We start from the raw sequence: 16,018 nt of genomic DNA on the forward strand, positions 1-16,018 counted from the left end.
CCACCTTGTTATGAATGCTCCTCGCATTGACACACAAAGCCTTCAGGCTTGTTTTTACATCACTCTTAGCCCTTATACAATTATGTTGAAAAGTGGTCCTTTTTGATTTTTGCCCTGGATTTGCCTGCCTGCCACTTTTACTTTTCACACTACTTTTTGCTTCTGCCCTCATTTTACACCCCTCTGTCTCTCTGCACTTGTTCCTATCCTCCTGCCACGTTAGTTTAAATCCTCCTGAACAGCAGGACTTCCTTGACTTATTTCTGTTTTTCTATTCCTTAACCCTAACACCCTGGTTTCCTTCCCCATGCCAACTCAGTTTAAACCCTCCTGGAGTTTTTCCCTGGAGTTCAGGAGAATGAAGGGGCGATCTTTTAGAAACATTCCAAATGTTGAAAGGCCTGAACAGATTAGATATGGCAAAGTTATTTCCCATGGTAGGAGAGTCTAGGACAAGAGGGCACAACTTCAGGATTGAAGGACATCCTTTTACTGAGATCTTCGGACATCTTAGTACCGAGATGCGGAGAAATTACTTTAGTCAGAGGGTGGTAAATCTGTGGAATTTGTTGCCAAAGTTCCTCTGGAGGACAAGACATTGGGTATATTTAAGGCAGAGATAGGTAGGTTCTTGATCAGCCAGGGCATCAATGGGTATGTTGTGAAGGCAGGGGAGTGGGGTTGACTGGAAGAATTGGATCAGCCCATGATTGAATGGCGGAGCAGACTTGATAGGCCAAATGGCCTACTTCTGCTCCTATATCTTATGGTCTTATGGATTTCCAAGTGGTGGTGTTCCCAGGTATCTGCTGTTCTTACACTTCTAGATGTTAGTGGTTGTGGGTCTGGAAGGTGCTGCCTTAGGTTCTTTGGCGTGTTGTTGCAGTGAATCTTGTAGATAGTACACACTGCTGCAACTGTTCATCAATGGTGGTGGGATTAGATGCTTCAGGAAGGGGTACCAATCAAGTTGGCTGCCTTGTACTGGATAGTGTCAAGCGTCTTGAGTGTTGATGGAGCTGCACTCATCTAGGCAAGTGGTGAGTATTCCCGTACACTTCTGACCTGAGCCTTGTAGATAGTGGACAGGCTTTGGGGAGTCAGGAGGTGAGTTACACACCATAGGATTCCTCGCCTTTGACCTGCTCAGGTATCCACAGTGTTTATATGGCTAGACCAGTTCAGTTTACCGTCAATAGTAACCCCCAGGATGTTGATAGAAGGGGATTCAGTGAAGGCAATGCCACTGAATGTCAAAGGGCGATGACTAGAGCCTCTCTTGTTGGAGTTGGTCAATGTGTGGCACTTGCATGGTTACTTGCCACTTGTCAGCCCAAGCCTGGATATTGTCCAGGTCCTGCTGCATTTGGGGATGAACAGCTTCATGATTTGAGGAGACATGAATGATACAGAACATTGTGCAGTCATCTGTGAACATCCCCACTTCTGACCTTATGACGGAAGGAAGGTCATTGATGAAGCAGCTGAAGATGGTTGATCCTAGGACACTTCCCTGAGGAACTCCTGCAGTGATGTCCTGAGGATGAAATGATTGACCTCCAACAACCACAACCATCTTCCTTTGTGTCAGGTATGATTCCAACCAGTGGAGGGTTTCTCCCTAATTCCCATTGACTCCATTTTAGCTGGGGCACCTTGATGGCATACTCAGTCAAATGCTGCCTTGATGTTGAGGGCTATCACTCTCACTTCACCTCTGGTATTTAGTTCTTCGGTCAATGTTTGGACCAAGCAGATGATGAGATCAAGAGCTGAGTGGCCTTGATGGAACCCAAACTGGGCATCCATAAGTAGGTTATTACTGAGTAGGTGCTGCATGACAGCACTGTTGACGACCCTTTCCATTACTTTGCTGATGATTGAGAGTAGGCTGATAGGACAGTAATTGGCTGGGTTGGACTTGTCCTGTTTCTTGTGTACAGGACGTACCTGGGCAATTTCCCACATCGCTGGGTAGGTGCCAGTGTTATAGCTGTACTGGAACAGCTTGGCTAGTGGCATGGCAAGATCTGGAGCCGGGATTTTGTCTGGGCCCATAGCCTTCGCAGTATCCAGTGCTTTCAGCCATTTCTTGATATCACGTGGAGTGAATCAGATTGACTGCATACTGACATCTGGGATACTGGGGACTTATGGAGGAGGCCGAGCTGGATCATCTACTTGGCACTTCTGACTGAAGATTGTTGCAAATGGCGCTGCCTCATCTTTTGTCCAGGTGTCCTGGGCTCCTCTATCATTGAGGATGGGGATATTTGTGGAGCCTCCTCCTCCAGTGAGTTGTTTGATTGCCCACCACCATTTACAACTGGATGTGGCAGGACTACAGAGCTTAGATCTGATCTGTTGGTTGTTGGACCACTTAGCTCTGTCTATTACTTGCTGCTTATGGTGTTTGGCATGCAAGTAGTCCTATACTGTGGCTTCACCAGGGTGACGCCTCATTGAGATATGCCTGGTGTTGTTCTTTGCATGCCCTCTTGCAATCTTCATTGAACCAGGGTTGATCCCCTAGCCTAGTGGTAATGTTAAAGTAGGGGATGTGCCGGGCCATGAGGTTACAGATTGCAATTGAGTACAATTCTGCTGCTGCTGATGGCCCACAGTGCCTCATAGATACCCAGTCTTGAGCTGCTAGATCTGTTCCCAGTCTATCCCATTTACTCACTCTCAGTAGCATTAAGAAGAATGAGGGGTGACCTAATTGAAACCTATCAAATGGTGAAAAGCCTTGATAGAGTGGATGTGAAGAGAATGTTTCCTATGGTAGGAGATACTATGACTCGAGGACACAGCCTCAGAATAGAGGGACATACTTTGAGAAAGGATATGGGGAGTAATTTTTTTTAGACAGAGAGTGGTGAATCTGTAGAATTTGTTGCACAGACAGCTGTGGAGGTGAAGCCTTTATGTATATTTAAGGCAGAAGGTGATAGATACTTGATTGGTCAGGCATAAAGGGATATGTGGGAAGGCAGGCGATTGGGGTTGAAAGGAAAAATGGATCAGCCATAGTGAAATGGCAGAGCAGACTCAAATTGCCTAATTCTGCTCCTATATCTTATGGTCTTATTATAAAGCAAACTTGCTGTCAGGTCCTCAGTTTTATTCTCCAATGACTCTGTATTTGCTATCAAGAGGCTGGGTGGAGAGGTCTCATTCCTCTGTGTTTCAGCCTAGCTTGGAGCTCCCCCTCCTTCCTCACTTCCAGCCATGGCGATGAATCTTTGTCTGCTGAAAGGTGCCATACCCGTTTGCTTGAGAGTTCAGTCCGCCTAATCCTTTAGAAGATCGTGAAATCTGTAGTTCATTAAGTCGGTTCAAAAGTACACTGCTTAAAGGGAAGTTGCATGCTACAGGTTGCAGTGAGAGTAATTCAAAGGAAGTATATGTAGAAGTATTGTATGTAGCCCACAGAATGTCACTGTTATTCACCGGCGACATCTTGATATATGTGAGTGCCAGGGAAGTTCTGCCTTTGTTTTGTCAGGGGAGGGGTGAGAGCAGGTGTGAGTGCCGTGGGAGTTCTATCTTTGTACTGTCCAGGGTCCAGGGGAGGAGTGAGAGCAGATATGTGAATGCTGCGGGGTGGGGAGGTTCTATCTTGTATTAGTACATATGCGTGTATGTGCATAGGCGTATACGTGCACATGCGTGTCTGTGCTGATTTTTTTTCCTCTCCGAATCGATTTTGGCTCGCTGTCTTCCCGAGTATGATAAGTGAAACTACACCATGCATACAATATTTCTACTTTATATAGGGTGTATATTTATCATATCATTCCTGCTTTTACTATATGTTAGTGTTATTTTAGGTTTTGTGTGTAATTTGGTTTGATTTGATAGGTTATTTTTTGGGTCTGGGAACGCTCAAAAATTTTCCCCATATAAATTAATGGTAGTTGCTTCTTCGATTTAGAACGTAGAACATAGAATAGTACAGCACATTACAGGCCCTTCAGCCCACAATGTTGTGCTGACCCTCAAACCCTGCCTCCCATATAACCCCCCATCTTAAATTCCTTCATATACCTGTCTAGTAGTCTCTTAAACTTCACTAGTGTATCTGCCTCCACCTCTGACTCAGGCAGTGCGTTCCACGCACCAACCACTCTCTGAGTGAAAAACATTCCTCTAATATCCCCCTTGAACTTCCCTCCCCTTACCTTAAAGCCATGTCCTCTTGTACTGAGCAGTAGTGCCCTGGGGAAGAGGCACTGGCTGTCCACTCTGTCTATTCCTCTTAATATGTTGTACACCTCTATCATGTCTCCTCTCATCCTCCTTCTCTCCAAAGAGTAAAGCCCTAGCTCCCTTAATCTCTGATCATAATCCAAACTCTCTAAACCAGGCAGCATCCTGGTAAATCTCCTCTGTACCCTTTCCAATCCTTCCACATCCTTCCTATACTAGGAACTATATAGTCGACCAGAACTAGACACAGTACTCCAAGTGTGGCCTAACCAGAGTTTTATAGAGCTGCATCATTACATCGCATCTCTTAAGATCTATCCCTCGACTTATGAAAGCTAACACCCCATAAGCTTTCTTATCTACCCTATCTACTTGTGAGGCAACTTTTGGGGATCTGTGGACATGTACCCCCAGATCCCTCTGCTCCTCCACACTACCAAGTATCCTGCCATTTACTTTGTACTCTGCCTTGGAGTTTGTCCTTCCAAAGTGTAGCACCTCACACTTCTCCGGGTTGAACTCCATCTGCCACTTCTCAGCCCACTTCTGCATCCTATCAATGTCTCTCTGCAATCTTCAACAATCCTCTACACTATCTACACAACCTTAGTGTTGTCTGCAAACTTGCCAACCCACCCTTCTACCCCCATATCCAGGTTGTTAATAAAAATCACAAAAAGTAGAGGTCCTAGAACAGATTGTGAGATACCACTAGTCACAACCCTCAATCTGAATGTACTCCCTCCACCACGACCCTCTGCCTTCTGCAGACAAGCCAATTCTGAATCCACCTGGCCAAACTTCCCTGGATCCCATGCCTTCTGACTTTCTGAATAAGCCTACCATGTGGAACCTTGTCAAATGCCTTACTAAAATCCATGTAGATCACATCCACTGCACTACCCTCATCTATATGCCTGGTCACCTCCTCAAAGAATTCTATCAGGCTTGTTAGGCACGATCTGCCCTTCACAAAGCCATGCTGACTGTCCCTGATCAGACCATGATTCTCTAAATGCCCATAGATCCTATCTCTAAGAATCTTTTCCAACAGCTTTCCCACCACAGACGTAAGGCTCACTGGTCTATAATTACCTGGGCTATCCCTCCTACCTTTTTTGAACAAGGGGACAACATTTGCCTCCCTCCAATCCTCTGGTACCATTCCCGTGGACTGTGAGGACATAAAGATCCTAGCCAGAGGTTCAGCAATCTCTTCCTTTGCCTCGTGGAGCAGCCTGGGGAATATTCCGTCAGGCCCCGGGGACTTATCTGACCTAATGTATTTTAACAACTCCTAACACCTCCTCTCCCTTAATATTAACATGCTCCAGAACATCAACCTCACTCATATTGTCCTCACCGTCATCAAGTTCCCTCTCAGTGGTGAATACCGAAGAGAAGTATTCATTGAGGACCTCGCTCACTTCCACAGCCTCCAGGCACATCTTCCCACTTTTATCTCTAATCGGTCCTACTTTCATTCCTGTCATCCTTTTGTTCTTCACGTAATTGAAGAATGCCTTGGCATTTTCCTTTACCCTACTCGCCAAGGCCTTCTCATGCCCCCTTCTTGCTCTTCTCAGCCCCTTCTTAAGCTCCTTTCTTGCTTCCCTGTATTCCTATATGAGAGCAGATAATATGTGAGTGTTGGGCGAGTTCTATCTTTGTACTGTCCAAGGAAGGGGTGAGAGCAGATATGTGAAAGTGGGGGTGGGGGGTTCTATCTTTGTACTGTCCAGAGGAGGGGTGAAGAGCAGATATATGAAAGTGGAGGAGTTCTATCATTGTACTGTCCAGGGGAGGGGTGAGAATAGATACACGAATGCTGGGTGAGTTCTATCTTTGTACTGTCCAGGGGAGGGGTGAGAGCAGATAAACGAATGCTGGGGGGGGGGGTTCTATCTTTATTCTGTATAGGGGAGGGGTGAGAACAGATATGTGAATGCTGGCGGGGGGGGTTCTATCTTTGTACTGTCCAGGGGAGGGGTGAGAGCAGGTCTGCAGGAAATAGGGGAAATGTGGCTGAGATCTCCATGCACCATTGCAGAGGGGAAGACACATCTCAGGAAGAAGGAGGATATTTTAGGCAGTGGATCAGAAGATGAAGTCCTATCTGTAAAATCTAACAGTGAAGCATTTGGATAACCATTGTACCTCACATTCTGGTCTGAAAAGCAATTTCTTATCCATACTGCTAGCTGTCTAGCCACATTGACTCACTGAGTTAGGCTGTGTACTCATTGTTAACTGTGATTTTTTTAGATTAATGGTGTCAGGATCTGCTGCTCTTCCACAGCCTATCTTGGAGAAGTGGAAAGAAATCACTGGCCACATGTTACTGGAGCGCTATGGAATGACAGAGATAGGAATGGCTCTGTCAAACCCTTTACATGGGGCCCGTGTGCCAGGTATGCTCTGATAATTTATTAAAACTCTGGAATTCCTGGAAGCTTGTGTTGTGAGAGTTTTGAGAGTGTTTCCCGGTGATTGTCCTCAGACACTGGGAGGTACCACCAGAATCCGACCCAGGATCATGCCAGCTAATGGGAAAAAGACAGACTACTCAGTACATTGTAGGAAGGACTCACATTACAATGAGCCTAACATCAATTTACTGGAGGGAATTCTGAGGGACATGACCTATCAGTACCTTAGCAATAAGACTATAAGACATATGAGCAAATTAGGCCATTTAGCCCATCGAGTCTGTTCCACCATTCCATCATGGCTGATTTATTATACCTCTCAACCCCATTCAGATTCAGTTTATTGTCATTTATAAACCACAAGTACAATGCAGTTAAAAAATGAGACAACGTTCTCCGGAATGATATCACGAAAAAGCACAAAACAGACCACACAAGAAAAACCACATAACGTTTGGTAATCCCCAATCCAGAATCTGGAGAGGCTTCAGCCTTCTCCCAGTAACTTTTAACACCTTTATTAATCAGGAACCTATTAACCTCTGGTTTAAATATATCAAATGACATGGCCTTCACAGCCATCTGTGGCAATGAATTCCACAGATTCACCACCCTCTGGCTAAAGAAATTCCTCCTCAACTTTGTCCCAAATGGACCTCTCTTGATTCTGTGGCCATTCCTCAGAAAAGTAAGGACTGATTAGAGACAGTCAGCATGGCTTTGTGTTTGGGAAATAGTGTCTCATAAATTTGACTGAATTTTGTGAAAAGTTAAAAAAGGAAGTTATTGACGACCAGATAATCAATGTTGTCTGGATGGACCAGCAAGGCCTCATGTGGTAGGCTAGTCTACAAGGTTACATGATTGAGGATCCAGGTTGAGCTGACCAATTCAAGGCTTGGTGGAAGGAGACATAGGATGATAGTGGAAGGTTGGATTGGGGATTCAGATTGGAGTGGTGTGCCACAGGGATCTGTGCTGGGTCCATTGTTGTTTGTCACCGATTTACATGAGAATGTAGCGAACAATGTGATAAGTTTATAGATGACACCAAGTTTGTTAGCAGAGTAGACAGTGAAGAAGGATACATACATAGATAATATAGCACAGTATGGGACCTTTGGTCTAAGATGTTATACTGATCTATATAAACCTACTCCATGATCAAACTAACTCTCCCCTTCCCTTCTCTGGGCCTGTATTCACTGGAATTCAGAAGAATGAGGGGTGACCTCATTGAAACTTATTGAATGGAGAAAGGCCTTGATAGAGTGGATGTGGACAGGATGTTTCTTGTGGTGGGAGAGTCTAAAACAAGAGGACACAGCCTTGGAATAGAGGGGCATCCTCTTAAAACAGAGATGAGGAGGAATTTCTTTTGCCAGAGTGTGGTGAATCTGTGGAATTTGTTGCCACAGGCAGCTGTGGAGGCCAAGTCTTTATGTATATTTATGGCAGAGGTTGATAGATTCTTGATTGGTTAGGGCTTGAAGGGATACAGGGAGAAGGATGGAAACTGGGGCTGAGAGGAAAAACTGGATTGGCTATGATGAAATGGCAGAGCAGACTCAATTGACCAAATGGCCTAATTCTGCTCCTACATCTCATGGTCTTCCACACAGCTCTTAACCTTCCATTTTTCTTACGTCCATGTGTCTATCTAAGAGTCTCCTGAACATCCCTATTGTCTACCACTCTCTCTTCCCCCCCCCCCCACCAGCATGTTTGAGGCATCTACCATTTTCTCTCTGAACTACCTCTGACATCTCCTTTAAACTTCCACCCACCCCATCTTAAACATATGTCCTCTAGTATTGGCTGGTGGAAAAACAAACTAGTTGTCTACTCTTTCTATGCTTCTCATAGTCTTATACATTTCTGTGAAGTTGCCTCTCACCCTCTGTCACTTCAAAGAGAAAATCTTTGAAACGGGATCCAGATAAACTGGGAAAGTGAGCTATGATGTCTACTGCTGTGTATTTAATATCTCAGTAATATTGTAAATATATTGATTGACTAAGTGTAACTCTCTAACGGTAGGCTGAAAATGAGTTACCTATTACTGTGAATACAAACTAACTGCAATAAAACTACAATACATGGGAATAATGATGAAAAGACCATTTCCAATAAATATACAGGTCTAGGGTGGATATAATTTGGGTAAACACAAGAACATAAAGGTTTGAATGTTCCTTTAAGGGAAAGTAAGACTATTACTTGTATAGAAACTGACCAACCCATGCAAATTTACCATTTGCCAGGAAGAAATTATTTAGCTCAAACCAGTATAAACCAATTAAAATTGTACCTGCAAAATATTTTAAATAACAAACAAAATAGAGAAAAGGTCAGTCAGTCTAAATTGTGCACATAAACATTTGAGCTCATTTTTGCATAATCAATCCACTTTGCTTCACTTTATTTACTCATGATACCAAAACAGTTCTGCGCTGAAAAACCAGTCCAAGCGATAATTAAATAAATATCCACACAACGTCCAAGGAAAAAGGTGTCAAACTTTCTCCAATGTCATGTGCTAACTAACTAAGAGTTATCTGCACAATCTCCACGAGACCAGAGTCTGCATGAGAATTCCCCAACATCAGTATCTATCCTTCCATGTGCATTTTGTGAGTGTGTCACCATGTTCTTCTGCTATGTTTGTTGTCCATTTCTGTTTTCCTTCTTTCTCCTCCTTCCACCCAGCTCACTCAAGACACATGGCTACCCTGTCCTTTCCTTGTGCTCTCTCGAAAAAATATGTTAACAAGACAAATCCTATTGGCTAATTCAACAACCCTAACATCTCTGTATTTAGCACATCATTCTCCGTAACTTCTGCCATGTACAACGGGATCTTGCCACTAAGCACATCTTTCCTTCACCCCACTCTCCACGTTCTAAAGGGTTCACTCTCTATGTGACTCCCTTGTCACTTGTCCCTGCCCAGTGACCTCCCTTCTGGCATTTATCCCTGTATACAAGACGAGTGTTATGTCTGCTCTTTCACCTTGTCCCTCACCACTTTTCATGGGCCCAAACAATCCTTCAGCTGAGGTGACACCTTATGTGCAAGTCTGTTGGGGCAATCAGTGGTATCTGGTGATCAGTTGTATCCTGGTGCAGCCTGCTCTCCACTGGTGAGACCTGATATAGATTGGAAGACCGCTTCATCATGCACCTCTGCACAGTCCACCACAAAACGCAGGATTTCTTGGTGGCCATGCATTTCAATTGGCTTCCTATTCCTATTTCAACACGTCAGTTCATGGCATCCTGTATTGCCACAACAAGGCCATTTTCAGATGGGAGGTGCAACATCTTGTATTCCATCTGGGTAAGGCTACCTGATAGCATGAACATCGATTTCTCTCATTTCCAGTAATTCCTTGCACTCCCCTTCGGTTACCATTCCCCATTGTGACTTCCCTCTTACCCCTTCTCACCCACTTATCACCTCCCCCCTAGGTGCCCCTCCTCTTTCCCTTTCTCCTATGGTCTGCTCTTCTCTCCTATAAGATTCCTTCTTCACCAGCCCTTAATTTTTTATTTATATCTAAGGTCTCATTAACCACCACCCAGCTTCTCACTTCATCACCCCCTCCTTATCTTCACCTGTCAAATTATCCTCCCTCCCTCCATCTTCTTAATTTCGGTTTCATTCCCCTTACATTTCAGCCCTTATGAAGGGGCTTGACTGAAATGCTGACTTTATTCATTTTTGTACATGCGGCCTGAGTTCCTGTAGCATTTTCTGTCTGTTGCTCCAGATTTCCAGCATCTGCACAACCCCTTATGCTTGTGATTCACTCTCTCCTGGGTAATTTCCCTTCCAGAGATGGAATTTGCCTTCAGAACCAGCCAAAGGCACACTGCTTACTTCAGTAGCTCGTCTTCCCCTTAATGGAAGAGTTCCTCTCCTGAAGATGCACTGACATGTTAATTGTTTACAGACCTAGTACCTAACTGGTTCATCATTTTATTCCTATTTGTTCATTCCTCTTCTGCTGGGGCATAGTAGTGTAGTGAGGATGACTCCAGCAGCAGAGTTTGTACTTTGTGTGGGATGTGGGAAGTCTGGGAGATCTCCGGTCTCCTGGATAAACACATCTGCACCAGATGCACAAAACTGACTTGCGGTTGGAAGGTGTTGGATCGTTGTGGGTAGAGCCAGGGAACTGAAAGCGTAAAAAGACCCTGATGGGAGCAACACGCACAACACGCTGGAGGAACTCAGCAGATCGGGCAGCATCCATGGAAACAGATAATCAACGTTTCGGGCCAAGACCCTTCATCAGGACTGAAGAGGGTGGGGGCAGGGGCCCTATAAAGAAGTTGGGGGGAAAGTGGGAAGGGGAAGGCTGGTAGGTGCCAGATGAAAAACCAGTAAGAGAAAAGATCAAGGGGTGGGTGAGGGGATAGGCAGGAAAGATGAAGAAGGAATGTAAGGGGAAAACACTGTGGGTAGTAGAGGAGGCGGAACCATGAGAGAGGCGATAGGCAGCTGACGGAGGAGGCTGAGTGAAACTGGGATGGGGGAGGGAATTACCAGAAGTTGGAGAATTCAATGTTCATGCCAAGGGGCTGGAGACTACCCAGATGGTATATGAGGTGTTGCTCCTCCAACCTGAGTTTGGCCTCATCATGGCAGCAGAGGAAGCCATGTATGGACATATCCAAATGGGAATGTGAAGCAGAGTTGGCAGCCGGGAGATCCTGTTCCTGAGTTTGGCCTCATCATGGCAGCAGAGGAAGCCATGTTTGGACATATCCGAATGGGAATGTGAAGCAGAGTTGGCAACCGGGAGATCCTGTTCCTGAGTTTGGCCTCATCATGGCAGCAGAGGAAGCCATGTATGGACATATCCGAATGGGAATGTGAAGCAGAGTTGGCAGCCGGGAGATCCTGTCTGTTGTGGCGATGAAGCGGTCCCCCAATCTGCATAGGATCTCGCTGATGTAGAGGAGGCTGCACCAACAGCACAGGATACAATAGATGACCCCAACAGACTCACAAGTGAAGTGTTGCCTCACCTGGAAGGACTGTTTGAGGCCCTGATTGGTGGTAAGGGAGGAGGTGTAGGGATGGGTGTAGCACTTACACTTGCAGGGATAAGTGCCAGGTGGGAGATCCATGGGGAGGGACGTGTGGACCAGGGAGTCGCGGAGGGAGCAATCCCTGTGGAAAGCGGAGAGGGGTAGAGAGGGAAAGATGTGCATAGTGGTGGGGTCCTGTTGAAGGTGGTGGAAGTTGCGGTGGATAATGTGCTGAATCTGGAGGCTGGTGGGGTGGTAGGTGAGGACAAGGGAAACTCTGTCCCTGTTGTGGTGACAGGAGGATGGGGTGAGGGCCGAAGTGAGGGAAATGCACCCCTCATACAATCCTTTCTCCCTCCTGCCGTCTGGGAAAAGGCTCTGAAGCATTTGGGCTCTCACGGCCAGAATATGTAACAGTTTCTTTCCCCAAGCTATCAGACTCCTCCATACCCAAAGCCTGGACTGACACCTTGCCCTATTGTCCTGTTTATTATTTATTGGAATGCCTGCACTGTTTTTGTGCACTTTATGTAGTCCTGTGTAGGTCTGTAGTCTAGTGTAGCTTTCTCTGTGTTGTTTTTTTTTTACGTAGTTCAGTCTAGTTTTTGTATTGTGTCATGTAACACCATGGTCCTGAAAAACGTCTCATTTTTACTGTGTACTGTACCAGCAGTTATGGTCGAAATGACAATAAAAGTGACTTGACTTGACTTGAAATGGAGGAGATGCGGGTGAGGGCATCATTGATGATGGCAGAAGGGAAACTACGATCCTTAAAGAAAGAGAACATTCGAAATGTCCTGGAACGGAAAGCCTCATCCTGGGAGCAGATGCAGCAGAGACAGAGGAACTGGGAATAGGGAATAGCATTTTTGCATGTGGTAGGGTGGGAAGAGGTATAGTCAAGGTAATTATGAGAGTCAGTGGGTTTATAGAAGATGTCAATGGACAGTCTGTCTCCAGAGACGGAGACCGAGAGATTGAGAAAGGGGAGAGAAGTGTCCAAGATGGACCAAGTGAATTTGAGGGCTGGGTGGAAGTTGGAGGCAAAGTCGATGAAATTGATGAGCTCAGCATGGGTGCAGGAAGCAGCACCAATGTAGTCGTCAATGTAGCGAAGGAAAAGTTGGGGAGCAGTGCCAGTATAGGTTTGGAGCATGGACTGTTCCACGTAACCAATGAAGGGGCAAGCATAGCTACACCCTTGGTCTGAAGAAAGTGGGAAGAGCCAAAAGAGAAGATATTAAGTGTGAGTACCAGTTCCGCCAACCGGGGAAGTGTGGTGGTGGTGGTGGGAACTGGTGAGGTCTGTTGTCCAGAAAGTAGAGGAGGGCTTTGAGGCCTTCTTGAAGGGGAATGGAAGTGTATAAGGATTGGACATCCATAGTGAAAATGAAGCGGTCACGACTGGGGAACTGGAAGTTATTGAAAAGCTGGAGGGCATGGGATGTATCCCGGATGTAGGTGGGGAGGCACTGAACTATGGGTAACAAAATGGAGTCCAGGTAGGCAGACACAAGTTTGGTGGGGCAGCAGCAGGTCAAAACTATGGGTCTACCGGGACAGTCAGGCTTGTGGCTCTTGGGGAGGAGGTAAAACTGAGCAGTGTGGGCTGAGGATGGAAGGTCTCCAGAGTTGATAAGGGCAATAATGGTATGGGAGACAATGGTTTGATGTTTTTTGGTGGGGTCCTGTTCCAGGGGTAAGCAAAAGAAAGTGTCAGAGAGCTGCCATTTGACCTCAGTGAGGTAGTGGTCCATCCGCCAGACTACTATGGCACCACCTTGTCTATGAATTTAATGGTGAGGTTAGGATTAGTGTGGAGAGAGTGGAGGGCAGTGCGTTCAGAGGGAGTGAGGTTGGAACAGGAGAGAGGAGTGGTGAAGTTGAGATGGTTGATGTCTCGGCGACAGTTGGAGATGAAAAGATGGAGTGCAGGTAGAAGGCCTGGTGGGGGTGGGGGGGGTATCCAGGAGGAGGAGGGTTGAAGATGGGAAGGGGAGGGAAATCCTTGTTGAAGTAGTAGGCTCGGAGATGTAGGCAACGGAAGAAGAGTTCAGCGTCATAGTGGGCACGGAACTCACTGAGTTGTGGACAGAGGGGAACAAAAATGAAGCCCTTGCTAAGGACAGAATGTTCTGCCTCAGAGAGGGGAAGGTCAGAGGGGATAGTGAAGACTCAGCAAGGGTTGGGTCTAGGGTCAGAGGAGGGTAAAGAGTGGGAGATCTCAGGAGAGAGAGGGGGTTTGGGATGTTCAGGGAGAGCAGGGTTAGGGGAGGATGAGGGATCAAAGGAAAGGAGGGGGAATGAGAGGTAGAGGGAAGGTTGGGAGTCACAGGGAGGATAGGAGGTAGTAGAGGAATAAGACGAGCAGTAGGACCCAGTGGCAGTAAGAACGGTCCCGGTCTGGAGAGAGTCAGGACCTCGGTCCGAGCTGGATCTGGAGCTGGGGTGTTGGAGCCTGTGGCCTGCAGGACACCAGAATAGAGGTCCGAGTCAGAAGCGAGTGAGTCCATGCCCCACCAGGGCCTGGTGCCCATGTCCAGGAGGCCGTGGTTCCAGTCAGGGTCAGAGTCAGAGGTGGATGGGTCTTTGGTCTGCCGAAGGCCTGAGAAGTCGAAGTCCGAGGGGTCGGGGTCCAGCTGGTGGGCTTCAGGTGGGCGTGCTTGTGATCCTTCTTGGACGCGAGAAAGGAGAAGAAGTGGTGGTTGGAGGTGTGAATCTGGTGGAGAGTGAAGTATAGGAGAGGTCCGTGGCGAATGGTGGAGAGCGAGGCCTGGTGTGGTGGCAGAGAGAGGGACAAGGGCCGTAGATATCTCCGCATGGCAGTGAGCTTGACGCGGAGAATCTAGCGGGAGCAGCAGTCAATAAAATGCAGGTACCTGGGATCCTCGCTAGGCCTGAACTGGGAGGCCCGGAACCGGAGCTGGAATCACTGCGGTACAAGATGGTGGTGGAAACGTATTCTCAGGAAGGAGACGAGGCTGTGGTAGCGGGTGTGGGTCAGGATGTGGTTGAAGAGTCAGAGAGAGGCAAGAGATCACAGAGGGGGAGCAGTGAGAGAGGGTCTCACTGAATGGGAGTTGTATACTGGCCCCCAAGCAATAATAAGGATGTAGAAAATGCATACCAAAAGGGAAATGTTACAATAGTTATGGGGTTTTCAACATGCAAGTAGATTGGGAAAATCAGATTGGTGCTGGATTCCAAAAGGGGGAATTTCTAGAATGCCTATGAGATGGCTTTTTAGAGTAGCTCATGGTTGAGCCCACTGGGGGATCAGTTATACTGGATTGGGTGTTGTGCAATGAACCAGAATTAATTCGAGAGCTTAAGGTAAAAGAACCCTGAGGGGCAAGGGATCATAACATGATCGAATTCACCCTGAAAATTGAGAAGGAGAATCTAAGGTCAGATGTATCAGTTTTACAGAGGAGTACAGGGAATTACAGGGGCATGAGAAAGGAGCCGGCCAGAATTGATTGGAAAAGAACACTGGCAGGGAGGACATCAAAGCATCAAAGGCTGGAATTTCTCAAAGCACAGGATATATACATCCAAAGAGAAAGAAGTATTCTATAGGCAAAATGACATAACTGTACCTAACAAGAGAAGTCAAAGCCCACATAAAAGCCAAAGAGAGGGCATATAATAAAGCAAAAATAACTGGGAAACTTGGAAACATAGAAAACCTACAGCACGATACAGGCCCTCTGGCCCACAAAGCTGTGCTGAACATGTCCCTACCTTAGAAGTTACTAGGCTTACCCATAGCCCTCTATTTATCCACCTCCTCCACCGTTGCCGGCAGCCTATTCCACGCACTCACCACTCTGTGTAAAAAACATACTCCTGACATCACCCCTGTACCTACTCCCCAGCACCTTAAACCTGTGTTCTCTTGTGATAACCATTTCAGCCCTGAGAAGAAGCCTCGACTATCCACACTATCAATGCCTAACATTATCTTGTACACCTCTGTCAGGTCACCTCTCATCCTCCGTCGCTCCAAGGAGAAAAGGCCGAGTTCACTCAACCTGTTTACATAAGGCATGCTCTCCAAACCAGGCAACATCCTTGTAAATCTCCTCTGCACCCTTTCTATGGTTTCCACATCCTTCCTGTAGTGAGGCAACCAGAACTGAACACAGCACTCCAAGTGGGGTCTGACCAGGGTCCTGTAGAGCTGCAACATTACCACTTGGCTCCTAAACTCAATCCCATGGTTGATAAAGACCAATGCACCATATACCTTCTTAACCACAGAGTCAAACTGCGCAGCAACTTTGAGTGTCCTATGCACTCAGACCCCAAAATCCCTCTGACCCTCCACACTG

At 46.5% G+C, this 16,018-nt stretch overlaps 1 protein-coding gene across 1 annotated transcript in view; it reads left to right on the forward strand.

The window, feature by feature from the left end:
• acsf3 (acyl-CoA synthetase family member 3) overlaps positions 1 to 16,018 on the forward strand; it is a 120,872-nt gene that overhangs the window by 49,207 nt on the left and 55,647 nt on the right. The window contains exon 4 of the mRNA XM_059993385.1: positions 6,478 to 6,623. Within this exon, the coding sequence (XP_059849368.1) occupies positions 6,478 to 6,623 (146 nt within the window). The remainder of the gene's footprint in view (positions 1 to 6,477; positions 6,624 to 16,018) is intronic.

Source organism: Hypanus sabinus, chromosome 17 (assembly GCF_030144855.1).
Source record: "Hypanus sabinus isolate sHypSab1 chromosome 17, sHypSab1.hap1, whole genome shotgun sequence".
Taxonomy (NCBI): Eukaryota; Metazoa; Chordata; class Chondrichthyes; order Myliobatiformes; family Dasyatidae; genus Hypanus; species Hypanus sabinus.